Source organism: Lepidochelys kempii, chromosome 6, assembly GCF_965140285.1.
Source record: "Lepidochelys kempii isolate rLepKem1 chromosome 6, rLepKem1.hap1, whole genome shotgun sequence".
Lineage (NCBI taxonomy): Eukaryota > Metazoa > Chordata > Testudines > Cheloniidae > Lepidochelys > Lepidochelys kempii.
Window position 1 is genome coordinate 38,642,580 of NC_136385.1, and position 26,259 is coordinate 38,668,838.

The 26,259-nt window shown below is 39.0% G+C and overlaps 1 protein-coding gene across 4 annotated transcripts in view; it reads left to right on the forward strand.

The window, feature by feature from the left end:
* PARVA (parvin alpha) overlaps positions 1 to 26,259 on the forward strand; it is an 83,773-nt gene that overhangs the window by 48,753 nt on the left and 8,761 nt on the right. For 3 of the 4 annotated variants that reach the window (XM_073347625.2, XM_073347627.2, XM_073347628.2), the window contains 10 exons: positions 7,968 to 8,057; positions 8,159 to 8,229; positions 9,395 to 9,497; positions 12,135 to 12,275; positions 14,293 to 14,408; positions 18,638 to 18,696; positions 19,777 to 19,796; positions 22,052 to 22,113; positions 23,035 to 23,103; positions 25,641 to 25,742. In XM_073347625.2, coding sequence (XP_073203726.1) covers positions 7,968 to 8,057; positions 8,159 to 8,229; positions 9,395 to 9,497; positions 12,135 to 12,275; positions 14,293 to 14,408; positions 18,638 to 18,696; positions 19,777 to 19,796; positions 22,052 to 22,113; positions 23,035 to 23,103; positions 25,641 to 25,742 — 833 coding nt within the window. Of the gene's footprint in view, positions 1 to 7,967; positions 8,058 to 8,158; positions 8,230 to 9,394; positions 9,498 to 12,134; positions 12,276 to 14,292; positions 14,409 to 18,637; positions 18,697 to 19,776; positions 19,797 to 22,051; positions 22,114 to 23,034; positions 23,104 to 24,109; positions 24,778 to 25,640; positions 25,743 to 26,259 lie in introns of those variants that run through there. The other variant, XM_073347629.2, reaches the window with a different exon arrangement.

A 26,259-nucleotide genomic window follows, 5' to 3' on the forward strand; every position in this document is an offset into this window, starting at 1 on the left:
AACTGGATGCACAACGTAAGTCCACTAATGGTGTGCCCATTTAAGGTGATCATATTGCTGAAACATGAGACCCCAGTTAGATGTTCAACTAGATGAAGGACAAGTGAAGGATATGAGCATGTGCAGCAGGCTACTAATAATAAATCACACCTGTCTGCTGTATTCTTCTCTGTTCTAATCTCTCCAGGTCACATTGATCCTGTCTTCCTTTGTGTTTGAGACTCTTCCGGTTTGGTATCATCCACATGTTTTATCATGGTTAACTTTACACCAAAGAAATCTTATTCATAGGGCATGTTGAATGACAAAGGAGAAGGACTTGAAGACCCTCATGGCAGAAAAGTTTGTTTGTTTTGTTCCTCTTGGTTGTAAAAATATCTGGAAGTTCTACATAACTCCTGGTCTTCTGTGAAGAAGACATTTCTTGAAGACGAACAGATGTTTGTCCATTATGATAGAAGCAGCTCCAGGAGCTGCAATTTCAGAACTGCAGTCCTGTTTTGTGCGTACACTACATATTTGTCCTGGAAAAGGAACTTTAGTTCCCTTGTGAATATAACATATGTGCAATCGTTTCCCTAAATCCACTTGAAAAAAAATGCGAGGCAGATCGTGGGAATGCAGTGGGGCTAGCATTACCTTTTCTCCCTCAGAAAATAAGGCTGGTGGCCACAAGGAGAAATGAGCAAGAGATTCAGCAAACCATTGTCCCGCTACTAGTAGAACAAATGTGTGCCCTTGCATTCCTGAGAACTATTTTTGCGATTTCTCTGAGGAATAGACAGAACTTTTTGAACTGGAAAAGACTTCTCGGAACAAATCTTTGGTTTTGTCTTTTCTGCATGAACGCTTCTTGTTGATGTTGGATAAGTTGCTTGGTAATTCACAGAACATTAGGGGAAAATCAATCCCATAAAATACCCCCCACCCCAACTTAACTCAATTTTTGGAAACCAAATAGTGTAATGAACTGGCTGCCTTCTGTTGGCTGGGAATCAGGACTGCTCCTGTCTTTGTTTATGACTCTATACTGCAGGCGGCTACCTGAGATTTTCTTTCAGCTCAAGTGGTAGAAGCCTGTGCTTTTGGGGCGAGGATCTGAGTTCTATCGTTGCTGTCACCATGAAGTTCTGAGTGGATTTGGCATGCAGCATAGTGAGAACTATAAGTCCGACTTGGCAATAAGTTTGTCACCATGATGATATTAATTTTTTGTGCAGTGGTATCACTTGCAGACCAAATAATAACTTACCGCTGTCCCCTGCCACTGCTGAATTGCATAAGAGCCAACAAGGCGTTAAAAATTGAGGCTATTTCCAGGAGCTTCCATCTAGACCAGACACTTTATTAGTCATGGTATGTTTTGGAGAAGTCATAAAATTTCTGATTGGTACTATTTGTCCTTCTGGGGTGGGGGGAATTAAAAAAGTAATTTTGGATTCTTATCTACCTGTCTTCCCTACCCCACCTCATGGTTTTTTCAAGCATATTGAAAACCCGTACATGAGATGACATGTTTTAATAGCTGTGTTGAGAGAATCCAAAGGAATGAATGGAATCATTGGCACCTACATTAGATTGACACTGGACCATTTCTTACCTGTTATAAATCACAGGGGAATGCTGAGAAGGGTCCTTTATCCCAAACAGGAATTTGGAAGCATACAAAGTTTAGTGGGGCTGAGTGTCTTGGGGTTAAGGAGCAGTACAAGTGGTTTTGTAAGGAGTCCTTTGATCTTTCATAAATTCTCTTATTCATGATGTGTAATCTGTGTTTTTTCTATTTATTGCATGGGGGAAGTCAGATACCAGCAAAAAAAGTATCTAAGTACCACTGAATAGCTTTAGACATCTAAGAAAAGTTCGATTAATTTGTACTATATACAAGAGAATTAAATTGTAGGATTCCCTCCCCCACCACCCACACATCTTTTCTGCTAGGTTTTGTTTAATGGAGAAATTAAACATCCAAAAAAAATGGACCCTTTTAGAGAGAGTGGTTATTAATGCAGGAACATTAAAGTGAGACACGTTGTTGTAGCCCAGTTTGCATATTTACTTTTACAAATGGTTGGCTTGGAGTCAGCAGTTAATGGAATGAGAATGATATTCCTGGGCAGATCATTTCCTGAAAAATATTTTCAACTGCAAATATATCTCTGCTTTTCTTCCCTCATTTGTTATGTCTTTGAGAATGAATGGGGAGTAACATTTACAACTTAAGGTTTATGTTCTGAAAACACTTTTGACAATGATCCCCATATAAAAAGGCCCTATGTGTATGTTTCTGCTGTTTTGTGCTGTGAATATCAAATTTCTGGTGGATGCCATGTCATACTCCGCTAACTTGTAGACATCTACATATTCGCTTTCATTGTACACATACTGTCTTTTGTGTGGGTTTCTTTTGTCTCCAAATTAAGGTTGAGCTGCCAAAATATATATCAAGTGAATTATCCATGCAAGAAATTTAGGTGCTAACATTTTAGATTGTTCTTTTCTTTTCCCTGTGTGGGTTGATAACGGGTCCCTGTACTGATAGGATGTAATGTTTTGAATGATCGACAAACAAGTTATACCAGTTTGCTTGAACAAATGGTATCATTTGTAAATATTCATTTTGGCACTTTGAAAATATGCCATCTCTCTCTCTTCTACCCCACTAGTGAGTCTAGATCTTCTCTCACACCAGTGTAAGTCCGGGGTAGCTCTTCAGTAGAATTACATCAGAGTAAAACTAGAATATGTGAGAGGAAAATTAGGCCTCTGTCGGGCTAGGCCCTCACCTGATGTAAATCGGTGTACTCTCATGGTGTACTCTTCAGTGGATCTATGTTGATTTACACCAGATGAGGATCAGACCCAGACTGTTTATCACTTGTTAGTTTTCAACAAAAAACATTAAAACTGCATTCTTAGTGCCTGATCCAGCAAAGACTTTGAAGTCAATGGAATGGCTCAGATGAGCAAAGCTGTTCCCATTCACAGGTGTTTACAGGATTGAACCCCTAGGGCCATAGATGCTCCACAGAAAACCTGCACATCAGCAGGGAGAATGTGAGGGCAAAGTGAGCCATCTAATTTTGGCTGCTGTAGCTCACGAAAGCTTATGCTCTAATAAATTGGTTAGTCTCTAAGGTGCCACAAGTCCTCCTTTTCTTCTTCCTGCAAACTTTGGGGATTTTCCGGGGGTGGTTTTCTCACCCTTCTCTCCCTTTGTTAATTTAAGAGTGGAGAAGGTTTTTAAAAGAGAAACTATGAGAAAGTGGGGGAAAACCAATGTTTTTACTTTTACTGTTTTCCAACTGGAAAAAAAAATCAGAAAACAGTGAGAAAATAGGATTCCCTCCCATTTTCTCCTACTTTCTTACTTTTTTCCCAACAAAAAAAGAGAGGAAAAGGGGATAAGGAGGAAACTCTAAAAATGGAAAACAAAATGTTTTTTATTTCCAAAAACCAAAGCAAAATGACATTTTCAGTGGAAATGAAACTAACATTTTCATTTTGATTTATTTAGATCTTTCCCATGGAAAGCTGAAATGACTTGACTGCTTTTCTGGCCATCTCTAGTTTAAGGAAGGAGCTTAGGGCACAGGGTGTATATTTGGTACATACGTGTTTGGTATGTGGGTGTGTATGCAGCCCCGAGTCTGGCAGTGGCAACTGTGCAGCTAACTGTTTTTGAATTAGTCCTACAACAAGCAAGAATAATTTGAGATAGGCATGCTGCATATGAGGCCCGTGACCATCCTGAGTATGAAAGAACTCTGACAGTGTTGCCAACTCCCACGATTACTACTGGGGTATTTTTTTGTAAAGCTCCAGATCCTGGAATCATGTAAAGGCAGCCGAATCTCAGCTTTCGTCAAGGAAATAAAAGTATATTTCTAGCCCTCATAATTACAGAGGGAAGCTTGAAAATGTGAACACTAAAAGCTCAAATCCTAGGAAAGGAAATAAAAAGAACCCCAAATTTATTTATCTAAAAAAACAAAAACAAGAAAACCCCACCCTCATGACTGTTTGGGACCTGACCTATGATTTTGAACACTTGAGATTGGCAATGTTGTACTAACCCTTCCAACATTAGCTCTTCAAACATTAGAGTCCAAACCTACTCCCAGCAAAGTCAGTGGCACGCTCCCAGAACCCAGCCTTTGTTCTTGTGACACTTGATTTAATTTTGTAAGTGCAGAATCAGTAACACTGTGGAAAGAAAGAGCTGCAGCATACAGAGGAGAACACTTTTAATGCTACCTTATGGCATATTTTTTGTGTGATTCTTTTGTAGCATGTATTGTATATCAAACCACAGAGAGCATATCAGATGACATCGCATTTCTGAGCTCAGTTATATTATATTGTAAGAGAAGTTTTACTTCAAGTCTGAATGCCATAAAACCCTTCATACTAAACAGAACAGTGTAATGCTTTCGACAGAGAAAATAAATACATAAAACTCCAAATGAAACTGTCTAATAAATGTTGTGTGGAGCAACAGGGTGCATGTATTAGAGGAATTAAGCCAATTTAAACTGTGCGGGGAGTATTCAACTTTCATATGTGCTCATCAGCTTCCACTGATTTCAATAGCAGTTGGATACATGCATCAAAAGGTAAAATTTGGCTCATAGCACTCACGTGGATTTGTTAACATAGGTTTATGACCTTCTAATGCTAGATTTTCTAAACTGTTAAGAACTCTATCCAGCTGTAAATAGCTGCTATGGCTGCTGTTGATATACACCCTTGGGCTCCACAGCTCTGGGGCCAAAATCATGGTGGGCATAATTGGAGGCAACTGATTGACCACTGATACCTGTAGAGCAATGGCTACTTACTCTAGCAATGAATTTGGCAGATGGGGGATAATCGTAAGTCTGAGGAGGAAACTATCCCTTCCTCAGCAGGAGTTTTAACTGGGAATTGCAACTGTCAGTATGAGAAGAGATTTCTCTGGGCCAAGTGTAACTCCCCTGACTTCAGTGATCTCACAGCAGGGGTAAATTCAACCCTGACCTCCACCCAGCACAATAACCATATAAGCAACTTTGTGAATAGAGAGACTGAATCTCCTCCTAGTTACACAAACATAAAACTGGCATAAATCCATTGCAGTCAGTAGAGTTACTCCTGATTTTACATTAATGTAACTGAGAGGAGAATTAGCCCATGATTGCCTAGATCCTTGGCTGCAGTTGGGCAGCAATCACCTCAGAGGAGACAGCGTTGTAGATGTACATTTTGCACTCATGCCCTAATTCTGATCTAATTGGATCAGATCTGATCTGATCTCAGCCAGTCTCCAATGTAAAATAGCAGAGCCTGGTGGATGTTCTACTTTAGCCCAACTGTCAAAGATCCCTATGGGCCATTCTGGCAGCTGGGGATTGCTGCAGCGCAGGGTGCCTTAGCTATGTCCTCTTTTCTTCAGCCAGGCCTGCTTTGCCATGGGACTGGGTGGAGTGGGTGCAGAAATTTTCCAGTAGTCAGATCCAGTGGCTTTAGAGCAGTGTTGCACCACTAGGGTGGCATAACTCCACTGTTTTGTGTCAGAGAATCAGGTCTGTGTATTTAAGAATGTAATAAAAATCTTTATACTTTAAAAAACCCAAAAACCTCACTGTTCATAAGCAGCATCTCATTTCTAAACCCCAATGTCTCCTCTGGTTTAATTTCTTCCTCACAATACTACAGGACATTGGGCTATTTTATGTCTTGTTCATTTGTGAAATGTCACTGTTAAATCACGAAAGTTCCCTCAAACCTGTGTACCTCTGTTTTTATTAAAGTACTAGAGCTATTTTAGTGATTCTTTATATAAATTCATTAAAACACATAAATTAATAAAATACGATTTTAAAATGGACTACTCTGCTGAAACGTTATGTAGTATGCAAAGCTATAACCTAAATTGAATTCTTGTGTTGAGCTATAAACTTCTAAACATATAGTAGTGGTCTATGACGGAAATTCTTAGAAATCCCATTGCTATATTATGCAATACATTTCGCTCTCAGCACACACAACCTGACATGATATATACTTTTTTGAATGGTCATTTCAATATTATATATTTGTGTGTGTGCGCGCACACAAAATAAGGAGTAACTTAATTGTCGTTCCGACAAAGTGGGTATTCACCCACGAAAGCTTATGCTCCAATATGTCTGTTAGTCTATAAGGTGCCACAGGATTCTTTGCTGCTTTTTCAGATCCAGAGTAACATGGCTACCCCTCTGATACTTCATTGTCATTGGAATTACACTTGTGTATAACCAATACACGTGAGAGAAGAGTCACATTTCATGAGCGGGTATACACTATAGCCTCAAGATTGCAGACTTACAACATATCTGAGTAATTTTAGCATGTGAATAGTGTCATTGAGTTCAATGGGATTACTCACTTTCATATGCAGGATCAGTGCCTATCAGTGAAATCCTGTCTTCATTGAAGTTAATTACCAAAACATACAGATTTTATTCATAATTAAATTGGTTAGACATATGACTAAAATTAGCTGGGTTTTTTGTTTGTTTGAGTGGGGGTTGCTCTTACCTTCCTGAGACTTTGATACCATATTGCAGTGCAACACTGGACATATAGATGTTAAAAAGTCTGCCTCATATGGCACTAGGGTACCCAATCTCCTGGATGAGGAATCAGCCAGTTTTGCCAATGGCTCTTGATGGGGAGAGGACTGCTTGACTGTTTCCCTGTCTGTCCCCTGCTAGGAAGAAAAACTAGCTGTTTCCTCTCGTATGTCCTGCCCAAGTAGGGCTGGTTGGTTGGTCTGACCCTGCTAGTCAACCAGCTCCTCTGGAGGGTGCAGCCAGGGATTAGAGGAGCCAGCTGGCTGTAGCAGATTTTATTCACTATACTCCCTTATCAAAATGTATGTGAATAAAGTTTTCTACCTAGAAACCTGTGTGCTGAAATCCTTCATGGGCATAAAGATTTCAGTACATAGAAGTCTCTGTGTGGAAGTCTTTTATTCACTGAAGTTTTTATGCCCATAAAGACCTTAGAACGTAAAAATCAAATGGAATAATAAAACCAATAGTGATTGTCTCTAGGGGGACATGAGCAGTTAAAAAAACAATTCCCTTTATGTGTAAACAATTACTGAGATTGTGCATGCTGTGTCAAAATCAGCCTCGGTGCAATTCCTCTAAATTCACTGGAGTCACATGACAAATTAGATTGGTCCATTGCTCTCAGCCTTCAGTTTCAGACAATATCCAATAATCCAAGGAACTATTATTGTCAGCATTATCTTACTGTTAAAATAGCCACTCAGAGCCACTCTATATTTGTGTAAAATATAACACACACACACACAAGCAGGGTAAGAGTATGGAGTAAAGTTACTATTTTAATATTAAAGATGTTTGTTTCTTCTGAGTTGCTTTTGTGTGCTTTAGAGTAACAAGCATTGCAACAGTCGTCATTGCTATGGCCTTAATAGTATCATCCTGTGCATATAGAACCATTCCTCCAAAGGGCCCCAAAACATTGCCAGATGATAGAGCAATAATAATACTTGCACTTTGTAAATGTTTTCAAATCCATGCTCACAATCTCCCTGTGAAGTCAGTAGGTAAGTATTATTAGCCCCATTGTACCCAGGAAGTTGAGGCAGAGAGGTGAAATTATTTGCCCAAGGCCACAGACCCAGTGCAGGGCTGGGAGTAGAATTCAGGACCTCTAGACTGTGAGTGAACCTGATCCTGCAAACTCTTCTTGGTAGTCACACTGACCTCAGTGTAATTACTCATGTCAGAACTACTCATATGAGTAAGGTTTTGTTGGATTGTGCCTCTGATTTTTGTTGCCCCGAGGCTTAGGCAATGGGTTCATGTTCTTACAAATAAATGAATATAATTAAAGTAGCTGTTAACAGGGGAGAAATAATAAGTAAAAGTGGACTGAAATTTGACCACGCTTTCTTTTTCATTTTCTAGTGTCTGAACTACAGGAAGAAGGAATAAATGCCATTAATTTACCTCTCAGTCCAATTCCATTTGAACTAGACCCTGAGGACATGATGCTGGGTAATTCACAAAAATTTTACATCTTAACATAAGCACCTGATGTAAACTATAATGTTATAAATGTATAATTTTTGTAATATCTTTTTTTTTTAAACTCATAGAGGAAAATGAAGTCCGAACAATGATTGATCCAAATTCAAGAAGTGACCCCAAATTACAAGAGCTAATAAAGGTAATGGAAAGCATGCACACGCTTTCAGATTTCACTGTAAAAAGAAAGCTAAACTACTTTTTCCTTTTACCTGACTTCTTTCATCTGAACACTTCAAAATACTGTACGAGCAATTAACAGCGCACATGTGATATTCTGGGGTTCAATCCAGACCAGTGAGGGCTTGTATCACCTCCTGCCCTGTATCTCTGGGTGCTTAAATGCTTTGCTGCTGTAGCTTACAGCCCTGACACCCACAGCCGGTAGACAAATGCAGGAGACCAAGCAGGCAGTTCTGGGGAAATTTGGGACTGGGAGTGTGTTGGAGCCACCCTGCAAGTAGTAACCGAGGTTGTTAGAAGCCAGGGTGGGACTGCTTTGTTGTAGGCAGGTTGCTGAGGTCAAAGCACTAAACCAGGACTTCACAGTACACAGACACTCAGGGAAGTGGAGCCCACTTGTCTGCTGGCTGTTGGTGTCTGTGCTGTGAGCCACAGCAACACAGCATTTAAGGCACCCAGAGTTACAGGGGAGGTGGTGACACAAGTTCCTGCTGGTTTGGGTTGAAACTCAAAATGTGACAGCACATGTTCTAACTAAGTAGGTAAAGTATCAATTTTTAGATGAGGTACAAAGTAGTTAAGTGATTTACCCAACAGTACAAAGCTAGTGACAGAGTCTAGGATAGAACCCAGGAGTCCTGAATCCCAATCCCCCTCTAATCATAAGACTACTGTGATTTCCTCTGTAGCTCCTTTCTCTATCTTATACCAGGAGCATCAGTAGGTAGCTTCTTTAGAGGCTGACTTCAGTAACTTTGTCCTCTCACTAAGGGCCTGGTACAAAACCCATTGAAATCAATGAAAAGGCATTGGCCTAAAAGGGTTTGCATCAGTCCCATATCCAGAGCTGTATGCTACCCTGATCCTTCCTTCCAAGACAGGTTAGATCGATATCTCCTCTGTGTCATGCACTCAGTCACCATTGGTGTAACCAGCAAAAATTTCTTATCCCCTTCTATGCCTGAGTCTGTCCCATTTGTTCCTTTTGGAATGCCACACCACTTGCCATTTTAGCACTGGTGCTCTCTTTGCTGAGTGTTTGCTATCATTGTATAAAACGACATATGTTTTACGTTGTAAATACACAGTGCATAACCCTGACAAATTTTGTGTTCCTCCTATAGGTATTAATTGACTGGATTAATGATGTACTGGTAGGAGAACGGATCATTGTGAAAGACCTTGCTGAAGACATGTATGATGGACAAGTATTACAGAAATTATTTGGTAAGGAACTATATATGTATATATATGCATTCTGTTGGAGCACTTTCAGTAAGTGGGCCACTCATTCCTAGTTAGAAGAGGCTTGGTATCATTTTACATTTGTTGCACTAAAATGATATAAAAATAGCGCAGTGTTCTAAGACCCTTGAACAATAGGCTGTATCCTGTAGTATAAAGGAAGCAGTTTTATCAACTACATTGTACTATGTGTTACGCTGTCGTTGATAAAAAGATTATAATGCATACCAGGGGTGCTGGAGGCAGGGTTCTAGTCGTGGCAGTAAATCTCTCTCCAATTAAATGTATTTTCTGCATGTGTGCTGTAGAAACTCAGCTATGTGACAAGTGGAAACCAAGTCTGAAAGCGAGGGGATTTCCATTACAATGGTGGATGTTTTTAATCTGTGCTGGTTCCATAGTTTAGTTTATTCAAATCTCAAAGTCCCTCTGGAAAGTTGAAGTTTCTGTCTGATTTGAGGTCTGATTTAATGTTAGCGAGGTAATGATACCCAGTGGGCTGCAAACAGCTTCAACTGAAAAAGAGAGAAAGAAAAGACTATGAAAGCAGAGCTGGCATGTAACTTAACTGTTGGCTTGGAAGCCACTTTCTTGGTGATTACAGTAAAATCCAGTATCTGAAACTAATCTTGAAACATTCTATGAGCAGTTCTAGTAATGGTCATGCAGATCAGGTCCATAAAGAGATTGTGCCTCTATGAATGATTAAGAAATTGAACACATTGTGATTCAATTAATATAGCTCTGTTCCTGTATTGGATTCATGTGGGCAGAGCCCCACTGACTTCTGTGCAACCCAAAAACATACAACAGACATAATCTAATTAATTTGCTGTAGATATTAATATTTCACTTACTTGGGCCTGATCCAGAGCCTGTTGAAGTCGATAGCAATCCTTCCACCAACTTAACAGGCTTTGGATCAGACCTGAAGATTTAAGGCCCGGATTTCCTGCTGCTCATGCAAGAGGCCCTTTGACTTCATTTGGATCCTTGCAGGAGTGGGCTGTTAGGCTCCATTTCTTCTCCCATTGCAAGATTTGCCACTGACGCAAGATAAACTCACAAGCTGACTATTTCTTTTGTGAAATTAAACTGATGGGTGATTAACTGTTTTATTTGTGGTGGTGGTGGTATCAGGGAGGTTTTATTGCTAAATTATCCTTACGTGTTAATCAGTGGTTGGGAGGAGCCTGGCAGTTTAACAAAAAGTTATCAAGCATTGTCTTTGCTAATAATGATAATGGAGCCTGATTCTGGTCTCACTGACACCTGTGCAATTCCACTGACATCAGTACAGTTATTCCTGAATTAGGACAGTTGCGCCCATTGGATTTGTTCCCTTTGCTTACTATCAATATTGAAAGCACCTTCAATAAGTTTGTTTTGAAATTACGTCTCCATTGATAATATAATGTGAGCATTTAGGATGAAACATTCAGAGCAATGACTGGGAGTCAGAAGCTCCTGGGTTATAATTTTTGCTCTCGGGCAAGCCACTTATCTTCTCTGTACTTAATTCCACTGTATTAGTTTCTAAAACTGTAAAATGTGGATACTTATACTTGCCTACTTCACAGGACTGTTGTGAGAATTAATCAATTAATGTTGATAAAGCAATTTGCAAATGAAAAGAACTACTGCATAGGAGTGATAAATATTATTAATAGCAATATTTATCTTTTTTTAAATAACAAATGCTTCTGACAAATTTCTGCTAGTAAAAATTTTGCATTCAGATATTCCAGGATTGGAAATTATATTTATGGACGGAAATCATACAGTCATCTAAGACCTTATGCACATCCAAATTATTAGATAATTTCACAAAATTATGGATGAAAGAACACTATTTAAATTAACCAATACATTTTGTTAAAATTGGGTTGATAAAATATCTTTAATCATCACTACACTTGCTTTTTTCACTTTTTTGCTCTACCTTGAAAATATGTTTGTGCCATTTTCTCATTTCACAGACCTACTGTGAATTAAATTAATTAAAGTCCTTGTCTATATACACAACTAGCAATAGTTTCCAAAACTAGTTTTAAAAATTGATTTACTTAAACCGCTGCAAATCCCTTTATGGACTCACTTCCATTGGTTCACACCTGGCCTTTATTCATGTTGCTTAAGGCAGTAATTCACTGAGAGAGAAGCTGTTGGTCTGGAGTGGACGAATCAAACCTTTTAAAGCATGATATTTGTCTCTATCAGGCTTGTTGCTCTGTAGCTCAATTCACTTCTGTGCAGAAGATCCCTGGTGGTAGAGCTGTGGAGGCAGCGTCAGCATGTTAGACCCCTTAGATGTGCTCTAGAAGGAGTTGCATCTAACCCTTCACTACTTTAGACTAAAAGGTTAGGGGTAATAAGGGAAAAATGTGGGTGATATTGTTAGGATTGCAAAATGAGACTGGAAATCCCTTTAAGGGAAAAAGAGCATTCTTCGCTGAGCAGGCTGAGAAATCAAGGGTTAATTTTAAAACTATGATGCCTGATATCTTCCAAAAATCCATTGTAACAGAATGTCTTCACATATATTACTCATGGTACCTAGGGTTAAGGAGTTGACTGGCTGGTTGTTGTTTTTTTTTTTTCCTTCCATTATCACTTCAGAGAAACTTGAGAGTGAAAAACTGAATGTTGCTGAAGTCACACAGTCTGAAATTGCTCAGAAGCAGAAGTTACAGACAGTTCTTGAGAAGATCAATGAAACCCTCAAACTTCCTCCAAGGAGTATCAAGTGGACTGTTGACTGTGAGTTGCATGTTTCACAATGGAATGCTCGTTTGTTGATAGTATAGATACTATAGTTCCCAGGTGCAATTCATGAACATAGAATAGTAATTCCACCAATTCCTGCCCTTCCTGGTAGTAGCTGCACAGTAAGGGGAGGGTGAGAGTGAATGCAGCAACTTCTCTCTTCATTCTCAGCTGATGCTCAACCTTTCAGGACCAGATTTTCAAAACATGACATCTGTGCACTGAAATGTGCCTGCATACATGTTTGCAGCTGCATTTACCATATGTATGTGTGCAAAGGTGTTACAGCATGCATAACTGTAGTATTTAGGCACTCAGATATCCTTTTGCATGTTATGTGCATGTAATGTGCTTGCTAGATTGAATCAAAGCCAACTGAATATCTTTAGGGTGGAAATTTGGCTCTACTGAAGTCAATTGCAAAACTTCTGTTGATGTTAGTGGGGTTAGGATTTCCCTAGCCTTTAATGTATTAAAAAAAAGAGCGATATTAACAGCTAGCAATGCAGGAGGGGGCCCACAGTGGTCATAATTTTGCCCACCCTGGGACCCTTTAAAGGGGCCTTTATTTCAGAAGGTGGGTGCTCAGCTCTTTTTGAAAACCAGGCCCCTTTAAGGTGTCTCAAGGTGGGCACCCAGAATCACAAGGTCATTCTTAAAAATCTTGGCCAGTAGGTTTATAGCACTATTTTTCTTCCCCACCCTGAGCCACGTTCCCTTTCATCCCCAGAGTCCCATTGTCAGCATAAATCTATGGAGGGAAGAGGTAGGTGTGAGGAGCCAGGGTGAACATTAAGCATAGCTGCCTCTCCCTCTCATCCTATCATACTTTTTGCCCTAAAGTTTTCTTCCATTCCCTCCTGGCTCCTATACTGCAGGACGTAAGGGGTGGGGGAAGGGCAGCCCTGTGATTGACTTGTCTTTGTTTTAATGTGTTACCTGTGTTTGTGAGTTTTAGTGCTAAAGTAGGAGATTGACAGCAGTGGCTCAGGCCAATTGTAGTACGAGTAGGTGCAGGTCAGTCTTCCTTATCCAGCTTTGCCAAAGCACCTCATTCCTGACCTGTAGTATCCCCAGCAAAGTTTGCCAACTGTGCCAAATCATGTGATGTTTTTTCAGAGAAATCTCTGGCACATGTTTGTGACTTAGATTAGAAATGACGGAGGAGAACATTTCGTTGACTCTCTTACCATTTTACTTGTGTAATAAACTGACCAATAACTACTAAGTTGTGTATGGAAAATAGGCAGCATTGTTTTGTAGCTGTCAACCATCATTTTAGAGTGTTGCCCTAAGGAAGCCTAAAAATGCAGTGCAAATCTGGACACAAGCAAAAATAATAAGAAAGAAAGTATTAAAGTTAGAAATAGATTCCCCTTTGATGTCAGTGGGTTGATACTTGATTACAGCTTACCTACAGTAAGTCCTTGGATATCTTGTAATTCTTGCTAGTGTTAACTACCCATATGAAACCTGCTGAGAAAAAGCTAAAATAACAAGAAGCACTATAACAAGTTCATGAGGAATGTTTGAGTCACTGAGTTTAGTAAGTTATTGCTCAAGGCTTCAGCCAAAATAGGCTCATTTATCATCCTGCAGACATTGTGACACTTAAAAATGAATAAAGTGCATGTTATGAATACAAAAATATCTAATCCATATTGAAATAAAGAGGATAAAGGACCAACATAGATGGCTGTTTAAGCAGCCGTACATAAAATCTGGCTTTTGGATCAGGTTTAGATTTCCACCTTCCCAGGCCAATGGCATCCAGACATATTGCAAAAGCTAATTTTTTATTATTTTTTTTTTGCACTTTATTTCTACTACCAGCTGATTTATGGAAAGCAGGAAGGCAGTTGAAGAAAAGGTACCCTGATAGCAGCCTCCAGTGAGTCCAGATGCCAAGGGAAAAAGTATCCCATATTCCTTGGTGTTCCTGCAAGCAAAAATAAATATTTGCCTTAGTTACTTTTCCTTATGTAACTTGTGTTTTTAATATCTATTTCAGCTGTTCATGCAAAAAGTCTTGTAGCAATACTTCGTCTTTTGGTTGCGTTGTCGCAATATTTTCGGGCACCAATCAGACTCCCAGACCATGTGTCCATTCAGGTTGTTGTTGTCCAGGTAAGAAAAACATAGCTCCTGGAAATTATTTTGAAATTGATTGGTGAGTTTGTTGAAGAATGAATCTAATACACGTATATGCAAGTGCATGTGTGTGTGCACACATGTATTTTGCTGGCTGACAATGCTTCAAGCAAAAGGCAAAAGAACGAGTGTTTTCCCAGATTGAGCCATGCCTCAGAATATCTTATTTTGATTGCAAAGTGGCCAGACTATGACATTAAGATGTATTAAATATTATTGTTGGAATGTATCTGTCTATTTATCACGCAGTATGATCTCTAGAGTTAATATTTATCTCATTTCTGACGGTCTTCTCACTGCCCCTTCCTAGTGCAGATATTTAAATCAGCCCTTGCACTGAGTGATGAATTGTCACCATTTATTAAATCCAAATCCATGTTAGGTGAATAAATATTCTTTTTCAGCTTTATATACACTAATCTAGTCTGATTACAAGTTTTGGCTCTTTCATAAAGAGACCATCAATTGGATTTTTCTGTGCCAATCACACTCCATATTAGAGCCCCATCTGCCTAAACTTTCCAGGTTTTTCTGTTTATTTTTTTCCTACTAAACTCAATTCTATTTGTGCTTGCTATATTTTGTTCTGCTTCTTGCCATTTAATCTGCTTTCCCTTGTCTACAAATCAGTTTTGCCTTTATTTTTCACAGCTTAGTAGCCTTTACCTTTTTTGTTTATGTTGTTTTCCTGGGGCTCTTTTGCAGTATCTCTTTGCAAGGAGGCATTATTTAGGCTCTCTTCAAATATGCATGACTTGAAGATCTATTAGGCAAATCTAAAAAATTAACAGCTCTTATTTCCACCATTCACATGTCAGAAAAGTTTTTGAATTTGGTAATTTACTAGTAAAGAAAGCTCAAGGGGAGCTTCTGGCAGATATATCGCTGAAGGCTGAAATCCTGCTCGTTGGCTTTAAAATGACAGTTGGTGGGCTTTCTCCAAATATGATCAAAGTGACCCATTGTGAGACTGCACTGATGAGTGTAAGTCTTCAAAGGGAAATTACTTTCAATCAAACACTTTGCCTTCCTGATTTAGATGTTATACGAATATCAAAAAAGATCAGTTTATCCCAAAGTGCTAATAACAACCATCCAAAAAGCCAAGAATGTACCTATCAGGTCATCCTTAGGAAAAGGGCCAAATGGGGAGAGGGAAAAAATGTGAAAAATATATCCATAAGGAGCCAGATCTTGCGCTCTTCTTTATTCTGACAAAACTCCCATTGAAGTCAATGGGCTTGATTCTCCTCTTATGTAGTACAATGGTGTAAATCAGGAGTAATTCTACTCAAGTCAGTGGAGCTACATGAGTATAAGGGTATGTCTTTTCTGTAATCACAGCTCATTTATGCAAAACGTCTCGTAGCAATACTTCATCTCTTTTGGTTGCATTCATAATATTTTCGAACACCAATCAGACTCCCAGACAATGTGTCCATTCAAGTTGTTGTCCAGTTAAAGATAAACGTAACTTTACTCCAGGAAATGTTTTTGAAATTGATTGATGAGTTTCTTGAAAAACAAACCTAATACATGTATGTGTGCATGCTAGCTTTAATCTACCTAGCTTGGATCCCAGAGCAGTCAAGCAGCAGAAGCAACAGGGGCTTCAGGTATAAGCCTGCATAGAACCCTGGGTAATTACTCGGGGAGCTAGCTTGTGCTGAAGTACGTGCCACTGTGGCTTCACTGCTTTGGTACCTGACCCAGATAGTTCAAAGATAGCTTGCCTACACAAGCTGTAATCATACCCTGTGACTGCACTAGAGACATACCCTGAAAAGCATTGTAAGTAGGGGGCAGAATGAGAACCAGGTTTTGCTCCAGCACGGACCAAGCAGGACTGGGTCAATGTACATGTTTCTCTTCTCCTACACCGCTGTAAATCAGGGGTAAGTGCACTGGAACCAGTGGAGTTTCACTGGGATAGAATCAGTGCAGTGTAGGAAGAGATTTAGCCCCACTGAGCCAGATCCTCAACCGATATAAATCAATGTAATTCCACTGAAGTCAATGCAGCTGCATCGATTTACAGCAGCTTAGGATCTGGCCTAGTATTTTTAGAATAGTTCATCTTTGTTTTTTTATCCGTGTGGTTATTTTGTACACAGTGGGCCTGATTCTAAATACCTTGTGGACCTGCAATGCCCATTTGAGTGAAATGGAAGTTTCAAGGAACAATAAATGCAGCCTTCGGCCTTTTTTCACTGTTTACATTAGAAAGCCCAGTAGCTTCAAACCCTGATATATTCTGTAAAATAAGGTCATGGCAAAGAAAGCTCAATAGGCTATAAGAGGCCTGTTTTTTAAATGCCACTGTTTGCAATTTGATAAAGATAGAGGGAATGTGTGTGAGTGGAGGCGGAAGGGGGAATTGGAGTAAAATACATAAAAAAACCAAAAAAACCTGAATGTGTTTCAGGTTTTTGTTATCAGTTTTATACACACAAGATATGAAGGTTGCAGTGTTGGCTGGGGATAGTTTACTAAAACACAAATTTGTTTCTGACATAAATAACATGATAAAACCCAATAGGTAATCAGGACAGTGCTTATGAAAAAGTAATTTTAACCTAGATTTGCTGCCATTGTTTTGCACAAAAGCTGTTGGCAATTAGAGTAATTAAAAATCTAGGTTATAAGCCGGTTTTTGAAAAATGATGCACTTGGATCTTCCCTGGTTCATTTCTGTATATTATTCTCCTTTCTCTCCTTTAGATTTTTCTATTGACAGTATGGGTATCTTTTTTTTTTTACATGCAGTAAGAGTACTGTTAAATTTCCACTGAAGCGAGTGGGAGTCTTCAGGAAGAGCTGGATCATGCCTTAATTTTGCATTTCTTTACTCTGTCTAATATTCAAATGATTATGGGGCAGAATTACTTGGACCCAAGAGCACTTCCAAAGATATATTCATTCTCTGAGGTTGCAGAATGGTTCCATACTTCAGTGTCATGGGGCAGATTATCAGAGCAATAATCACCAAGTTAAATTTACGGGGCCTAATCCTGTAGTTATTGCATAGGCTCCTATTGACTTAGTGGGAGTTTTGTCTGAGTATGCACTGCAGCCTTGGGCCATAGTAAGGAAAACACTGCATACTTTGATGACCGCCATTGATTAAAGTTAACGAAGAGAACACGGAGAGAGGCAATACATACATGAAATGTGTACTCCAAGGCGAAAAAATGGCAGTGATCAATATAAGGGAAGGAACTGAGGAGACTGAGGCTGCTTCCTTTGCCAACTAACTCATACATTCTGACAGTCAGTCAGCTCCTGAGTCAGTGTATAGCACTGACCACTAATTAGCACATGCAAGGGTCTTCCTGTGTATGGGCCTGATCCATAAAACATTGAAGTAAAACTAAAACTGTCTTGGGATTTGGATCAGGTCCTGCGTAGATTGTCCTCCATTTTGGAGTTTCTTCCCAAACAAACACAATCTCTAATGCAGAGAGTAGTGAAAAATGGCAAGTTTGAAATAAAAATAATGAGGAGGATGAAGAAAGGGAACAGGGAAAGAAAGGACAGCTAGAATGGGAGTAAAGGATTGCAAAAGCTGGTACTGCGTGGGCACCCTTTGCCTGGGCTGGTTTTTCAAACATAGGCTGCAGTTCAGCACACGGTCTCTCTTCAGCAAACCTTCTGTGTGTGTGTGCTTAAGCTGTTTCATGTGCTTTGCTGAACTGGAGCCTTAGGTAGAAATAAAGCCTGCTGCAGTTTCCACGATATGCATCTGAGGAAGTGAGCTGTAGCTCACGAAAGCTCATGCTCTAATAAATTGGTTAGTCTCTAAGGTGCCACAAGTCCTCCTTTTCTTTTTGCGAATACAGACTAACACGGCTGTTACTCTGAAACCTTAGGTAGAAAAGTGGAGGGAGAGGGGGGAATGGAGAAAGGGGAAGAAACGATTGTTTAGTCCTTAGGTTCTCTGTTACACGAGGTGACATTTCAGGTCTCCTAGTATTATACCATTGGTGGCCATTCTTAAATTTTTATGTTAACAAGTAAGTTATCTGGACTAAATTCTGTGGAATACATACAAATGGAAATAAAATAATACAGTCAAGTCTGAAAAAAAAATGAAGTTTTTTATTTTTATGTTTATCTGATGACATTTGTAGATCATAGATATTTTTTATATTACACTAAACATTAAACTGTAATAAACTAAACAAAAAACAATTCTTTTTTTCCAGAAACGAGAAGGAATCCTCCAGTCCCGACAAATCCAAGAGGAAATAACTGGTAACACTGAGTATGTCAACACCACTCTTGCCAGCAGTTCAGTAATTGAACACAGATGTGTCTCAAAAATTCAACCATTTGGTGATATTTAGATTTCATTATTGGGGTTCCAGGAGGGATCATGCTTCAGCTAGTGATTATAGTTTAGTCTTTACAAGGCTTTCAAATATGCCTCTCAAAATGTAACATTACCGAGTTGGAATTACTAATGACAAAGTACTTGCAAATCTCCAAAAGACTGAGACCAAAGGAAAGGTAGAGTAAATATGTATGAAATTTGTGCATTTGAAGAAATCTATATTGCATCCTGTTTCAAATACTGTACATTCAAAAGTGTCTGAATAAGTTTTCAGACAGATAAGAAGAGGGGTAGGTCTTATGCTTTTACCTTTCACAGTTTAGTTGATGAAGTGCTAAATTATCTCAGAAAAGAAAAAACTGTTCCCAAGTATTTCATTCACCATTAGGCTCTGAAGAAGCATAAGTGACCGTGGTAAAACATTTACATGTGATCTCACAGTGCAGTGTGCAGTGGAAATATTATTCAAAACCAGCAAGAAGCAACAGCAGAACATCCTACTTTCTAATAGAGTGAGGAGTGTTCAGGCTAATGACTCATTATTAATCCTTATGGGTTTATTACAAGTGTGATATTTATGTGAAGGATCAAATGAAACAAAACTCCTTAAATACTTAAGAACCTAGTCCAGGCGTTGTTTTGGCTAGCACTTTATTGTAGTGGCCGTGACAACTGGATATTTGGGGCAAAGGGAAAAGAGTTCATGAAATAAACATAGCAAAAACCTTCTCCACAAGAGAAGGCATGTTGATTGGGCTTAGCAGTAGGAAGTGTACTATTTGGTATCAATTTGAACGTTTATTGAAGCCAACAAGATTATGTTAGTTGATGCTATGAGCCAGAGTCTCTAGTGGGTAAATTAGTGGCACACCATTGAACTCTATTAACCTACTCCAGTTTACACAGAGCTAAGGATCTGGTCATATATGCAGTTTTCTTGTCCATCTTAACGAAAAGCATGAAGTAAAGTAAATGAGATACATAATAATTTTGTTTTGCTTTTTACTATAGGGCATTATCCGGAAGGTATGGTAAGTTTCATTTGATTATTATCATTTTCTTGAGGCTACCAAAGTGTACATTAATTAATTGTCCTGCAGCTGATCCGTTCATTCAAACCATAAGTAAGGCCAGGATTTGCAGCTTCCTTGGTAAATATATAAATAAACGTGTTGCAGATTGGGATGGCAGTTAACAAATAAGAGAAACTTTGATGTCAGCATAGCCATTTTTAAAACAAACGATTTCTTATGCCTTTCAGCAAATGCTATTTTAGAGATGATTGGTGATTTCACCCCAGAACTTCAATATAAAAGCATTAATGATTAGAGGTTCCCAACATGAATGAAAGATGATGTTCCATAATACAACTTTCAGAGTAACAGCCGTGTTAGTCTGTCTTCGCAAAAAGAAAAGGAGTACTTGTGGCACCTTAGAGACTAACCAATTTATTTGAGCATGAGCTTTCGTGAGCTACAGCTCACTTCATCGGATGCATACCATGGAAACTGCAGAAGACATTATATACACACAGAGACCATGAAACAATACCTCCTCCCATCCCACTGTCCTGCTGGTAATAGCTTATCTAAAGTGATCATCAAGTTGGGCCATTTCCAGCACAAATCCAGGTTTTCTCACCCTCCGCCCCCCCGCCCCCCACAAACTCACTCTCCTGCTGGTAATAGCCCATCCAAAGTGACCACTCTCTTCACAATGTGTGTGATAATCAAGGTGGGCCATTTCCTGCACAAATCCAGGTTCTCTCACTCCCTCACCCCCCTCCAAAAACCACACACACAAACTCACTCTCCTGCTGGTAATAGCTTATCCAAAGTGACCACTCTCCCTACAATGTGCATGATAATCAAGGTGGGAGGAGGTATTGTTTCATGGTCTCTGTGTGTATATAATGTCTTCTGCAGTTTCCATGGTATGCATCCGATGAAGTGAGCTGTAGCTCACGAAAGCTCATGCTCAAATAAATTGGAGAGTCTCTAAGGTGCCACAAGTACTCCTTTTCATAATACAACTGCCATTCCTTTTAGAGAATTGGATGCTATGCTCTTCTTTGCTTGCAGTGGAGAGGCTTAGTCCCTTGTAGTTGAAAGAGTTGTTATGTTTTTATCCTGAGATTGCACCTTTAATGTCACTGAGACTAAAACCATGAGCAATGTTAATCTGGTTTACATAGTTTATTCACAGCTGAGTTCAAAAACTCTGGTCATGGAGGTGCTTTTTGGGTCAGACTGTGATACTCTTACTCATATTGAGTAGCACCTTACTCCATGTGAAATCACCACTGAAGTAAATGGGACTGAGTAAAGTTATCATTCTAGCTCTTTCTATTTAGGAAGGGCAAAAGCAGCTCTCTGTGGAGTCATTTTGTGTCACACCAATTACTGGCCAAAATGGAGTAACCTGGAGATGATTCGAGCTCTCTCTTTCTTTTTAGAAGGTGAATGCACTGTTACATCAGTGCTCCCACCTCTGGTAGGTTGGCTATCTGTCATGGTCTTTAAGAGATTGCTCTAATTTCAATGAGGTTGTCCTGCAACCTGGGATATTAAAATGTCACAGGACGCATTTCAGGGTGGCACAAAATCATCTGTACCAAGCATCATATTACAGCTGTGACGTGAGGACTTGTTATAATGTGGTAATGAACCAAGATCATAATGCAATGTGGGCATTTTATGCACTTTGTTACAAACGTTGCACTCTCAGTGACTGAAAGTGCAAGTTCACATTGTTCATGAATTCATTTGGCTCACTACCTACCTATGCCCAGTTTTGTAGGTTTTTATATGGGTAGATATTGATTGTTGTTAATTCTCAGGGAGAAAGTTACAGTTCATTGTTCAGATCACTTCATAAGCAGCCCAAATCCCAGCAAAAATCTATGTTACTGGTCATGTTCTCTGTGTATATAAATCTCCCCACTGTATTTTCCACTGAATGCATCCGATGAAGTGAGCTGTAGCTCACAAAAGCTTATGATCAAATAAATTTGTTGGTCTGTAAGGTGTCACAAGTCCTCCTTTTCTTTTTGCGGATACAGACTAACACGGCTGCTACTCTGAAACCTGGCAAAAGACAATAATAGTTTCTAGCAGATTATAGAACGAAATGAACAATCAGAATATACAGTAACTGAAGTACAAAGAAACTACATTAAAGATTCTGCTGATGCTGCTGTTCTCATCATTCATGCTCTTTAATTAGTGTTTATTATGCAGTTGGATAGCTGTTGCTTGCTATGTTAACAGGTTTGACTATTTTTCAGAACGGGATGCATTTGACACTTTATTTGACCATGCTCCGGACAAGCTCAATGTTGTAAAAAAGGTTGGAAAGTGTTTTATTTCTGAAATACAATTAAGTAGCACATTAACATATTTAATGTAATAAAACTTAAACTTTACACTGAAAATGAAAGTCATAATCCTGTGATTACAAATTGTGTTATATTTATTGCTTTCATCAACATTAATTTTGCTTCAGAAGATAGAACAGGAGAGATATATAGAAGTCTCTATTGTAAAGTACTTTGTCATGTAACTGTGGGTATGTCTACACTGCAGTTAGAGACCTGAAGCTGGCCAGTGCCAGCTAACTTGAGCTCATGACTAAAAGACTGTTTAATTGTTGTGTAGACATTCAGGTTTGGGCTGCAGCCCGAGCTTTGGGACCCTCCTACCTTGCAGGGTCCTACAGCCTGGGCTCCAGGCCGAGCCCGAATATCTTCACTGCAATTAAACAGTCCCTTACCCTGAGCTGGGTCAGCCATGGGTTTTTAATTGTAGTGTAAACGTACCCTGTATGTAATGTAAAAGAAAACTCAACAGGTTGATCCTTAGCTGGTATAAATTCACATAGCTCCACTAAAGCCAATTGAGAAATGCCAATTTACATCAGCGGATTATCTGCCCCCATGTATTTCAGCTGCTATCAAATTGAAGCCTCGTCTAATAACACAACTCTCTAGACTGCTACAAATCTTTTTTTTTTTTTTAGCTTCCTGAAGAAGAATTACATTATAACAATGTATTTTAATTATCTGATTAGTGTTCATGTCAGTTCTGTTCCGCTCTCAGAAAACCAATCAATCTAGGAGTAAAATACTTTAAAAATTGCAGGTTTCTGTTTGTAACTTTAAAACATTTAGAAATCAGATCTAAACACTGCACGTGCAGGTCTAACTTATGGGAAAAGTTGAAACTGCTGCTCTAAAAAGTGTGCCTTGATCAACATGTTTTCATTTTTCAGACCCTCATCACTTTTGTGAACAAGCACCTGAATAAACTGAATTTGGAGGTTACAGAACTGGAAACCCAGGTAAGATTCCATAGCCATGGTTGGTGGGGGAGGACAATTGCACCATACTATACACGTATCATAACATGCTCAAAGGTTTCACTAGAGTCTTATTAAGCCATCTTTAAAGAAATGGGCTGTATGAAGTGGGCTGTAGCCCACAAAAGCTTATGCTCTAATAAATTTGTTAGTCTCTAAGGCGCCACAAGTACTCCTGTTCTTTTTGTGGATACAGACTAACACGGCTGTTACTCTGAAACCTTTAAAGAAATGACAGGTTTCAGAGTAGCAGCCGTGTTAGTCTGTATTCGCAAAAACAAAAGGAGTACTTGTGGCACCTTAGAGACTAACAAATTTATTTGAGCATAAGCTTTTGTGAGCTACAGCTCACTTCATTGGATGCATTCAGTGGATCACGAAAGCTTATGATCAAATAAATTTGTTAGTCTCTAAAGTGCCACAAGTCCTCCTTTTCTTTAAAGAAGTGGTTATTTCACCCAGAAACCCCTCTGGATTGCTTAATTTTATATAGGTCTTTCATGTGAAGATAAAAACTATACTGCAAAGACAAGGAACTATTCTAGTAGTAACTGAATTTCTGGAGCACATTCCCTCAAAAGATTTATACTTCCTTTACCATTAATATTAATTAATGTTAGCTGTACACTATATAAGGAGGGTCCAGAACAATTTTGGTCATTAGAGACGCCATAGCAGTTTTTGCAGTGAGAATCTTGGCCCAGGTATTCTGATCAAATTCCAAGTTGGGCAATTGCATTCCAGCTATCTTTACTTTACTCAAATGAATAATCTCATGGGACTGCTGTGACACTTCTCACTGGGACTGCTTACACACGTAAAGTTACTGAGTGTATAAGCAGTTGCATCACTGGGTTCTACGCTGCACAGTGTGACATTGTGCTGGCTCCTCCTCCTTGTTTCCAGTTGCTAGAATGCATTGAAAGAAGCTAAAAATACATTAAATACTTTCCTAGTGTTTTTTTTTCTATATAAACAATTGCTGCAGTTGCCACAAGGAAGTTGCATGATGAGATTGGAAGGAAGGTGGTCTGCATGATCACCAGTGAGAGGGGAGGTGTCCATAGAGCATTTTTTCCTTTAAGACGTGATCCTTCTTACAAAAAAGTCTCAGAACCCCTCGTATAACTGACTACAAGTCTCTAATAGGTATGGATTTTGCACAGGTAAAATTAAGAACTAGATGGGAGGAGACATATAAAGGCTTTCTTTCAGAAATATGGCTTTGTTTTTAAGTGTGTGTGTATATTCCATTGTTATCTCACTGAAGAACCCTCATTAATCAAATGTCCGTAGAGATCCCTAAAAAGTTCATTGAAACTGGATTTCGCTAAGCTGAGAGGTAGATTGTATTTCCAACAGCAGAGAGATGATGAGCAGCTTCAGGGAGACACTGAGCTGCTTCAGATAATCTGGGGAATTGGATAAACAGAATTTGATTAAGTGAGGCTATGTTCTAGCATTGATAGTCATGATATATAGATAAGATTGAGATGGCCATTCTATTCTAAACCTCTCTTCACAGTCATTCATAACTTTCTCTGAAATGTTGCCTTTGGGCAAAAATTTGCTCATGTCTGGTCTCAGCCCAGGTTCAGATAAAATCCATTAATCTGCTTTTGTGTTACACAAGTGTGAAAAGAATACATTTCTCTTTTTAAAAATACAGAATTTGTGTCATCTCAAGGAACTCAAAACCATGTTTTTAAAAAGCTTGACATGCTTATTGTTCTTTATGACGAATGTGATCGTGTTCTGAAATTTTTGAGAAAAATGTTTTAAAATTAGTAACGTGTATGAAAACCATGTGCATAATGTGTGTAGTTATAGTTCATAATGAAATAAGGATGCACCATAGCAGTTAGATGGATGCCGTCTACCTATAATTGTGTACACTGAAAAATAGGTTAATATGGACTTTGCTGAACTCTGGACTTCGGTTTCTTTATTCCCCTCCTCTTTTTCCACTATATTAAGATTTCTTGTGCAATCATTAGATGACACATTCATTTCTACTTTCTTCTGCTCTGGGGCTATGTGCTATGTCACAAACAGTTCGGAAGAGATGGTTGTGCCTCTGCCACAGGGCCAGCAGAATCTGAATTGAAGGTGTGTTCCATAGATCAGCCGTCCCGAGGCTTCCACACTACAGAAATGGGCTCACAACCCCCTGTTCCTCCAGTGCTGAATCCACTTCCCAGTTACCAAATCTACTCAACCGCCAGTGACAAGATGCCCATAACTACAGGTCTCTTCTGGCCACAGCCTCTTTCCAGGGTGCTTATATGCCCACTTGTTTATGTCAGTCTCGGGTCAGTTTATCCATGAAGGCATAACACAGTGTAATACCTGATATAAGCATAAGAAGTCACGTAGAATAAATCTTTTGATGCAGTTGAAAACGTTTAGGTTAGTAGTGTCGTGAGCATGCTGTATTAGGCAAAGGGTATCTTGCTTATCAGGCAAAATAATTATCCAGGTTTAGAATATATACTCTGACATATCATGGTCTCTTACAGTTTGCAGACGGTGTATATCTAGTGCTGCTAATGGGTCTCCTGGAGGGCTATTTTGTGCCTCTGCACAGCTTTTTCTTGACTCCTGATAGTTTTGAACAAAAGGTAATTCTGTTGTTGGATTTTATATTTTTATATAAAAAAAAACCACTTACTGTAACACACAGTACAAACCTTTTTACGCAAGACTGATGTACTCTACCTAGGTTAAAAAAAAAGGGAATACAGTGGTCACCATTAAAAATTCAGCATTTGCCAGCATTTATTACACAGTAGTATTTGAGATACTGTGGTTATTGCCTCATCTGAGTAGAGGAGGAAATTCTGTTAACTGTCTGGTATCTAGGAAATATTAACTGTTTGTTGGCAGCCACTGCAATGCTGCCATTGAGCTATACTCAGTATTACCATTGACTTAAATAAGACGTCTGTGCCTGAGTGCTGGCGGAATCAAATTATGAACAATAAAAATTATGAACATTTGCAAGATTTCACATAGTTTAAAGATATGAAGGCATATTCCCTTCTCTGCACAATATACAATTTTAAGACCAAACACTGCCCTTAGTCTTCACACACAATCTCTATTGACACCCAAGGCAATTCAGCTATATATTTGAGT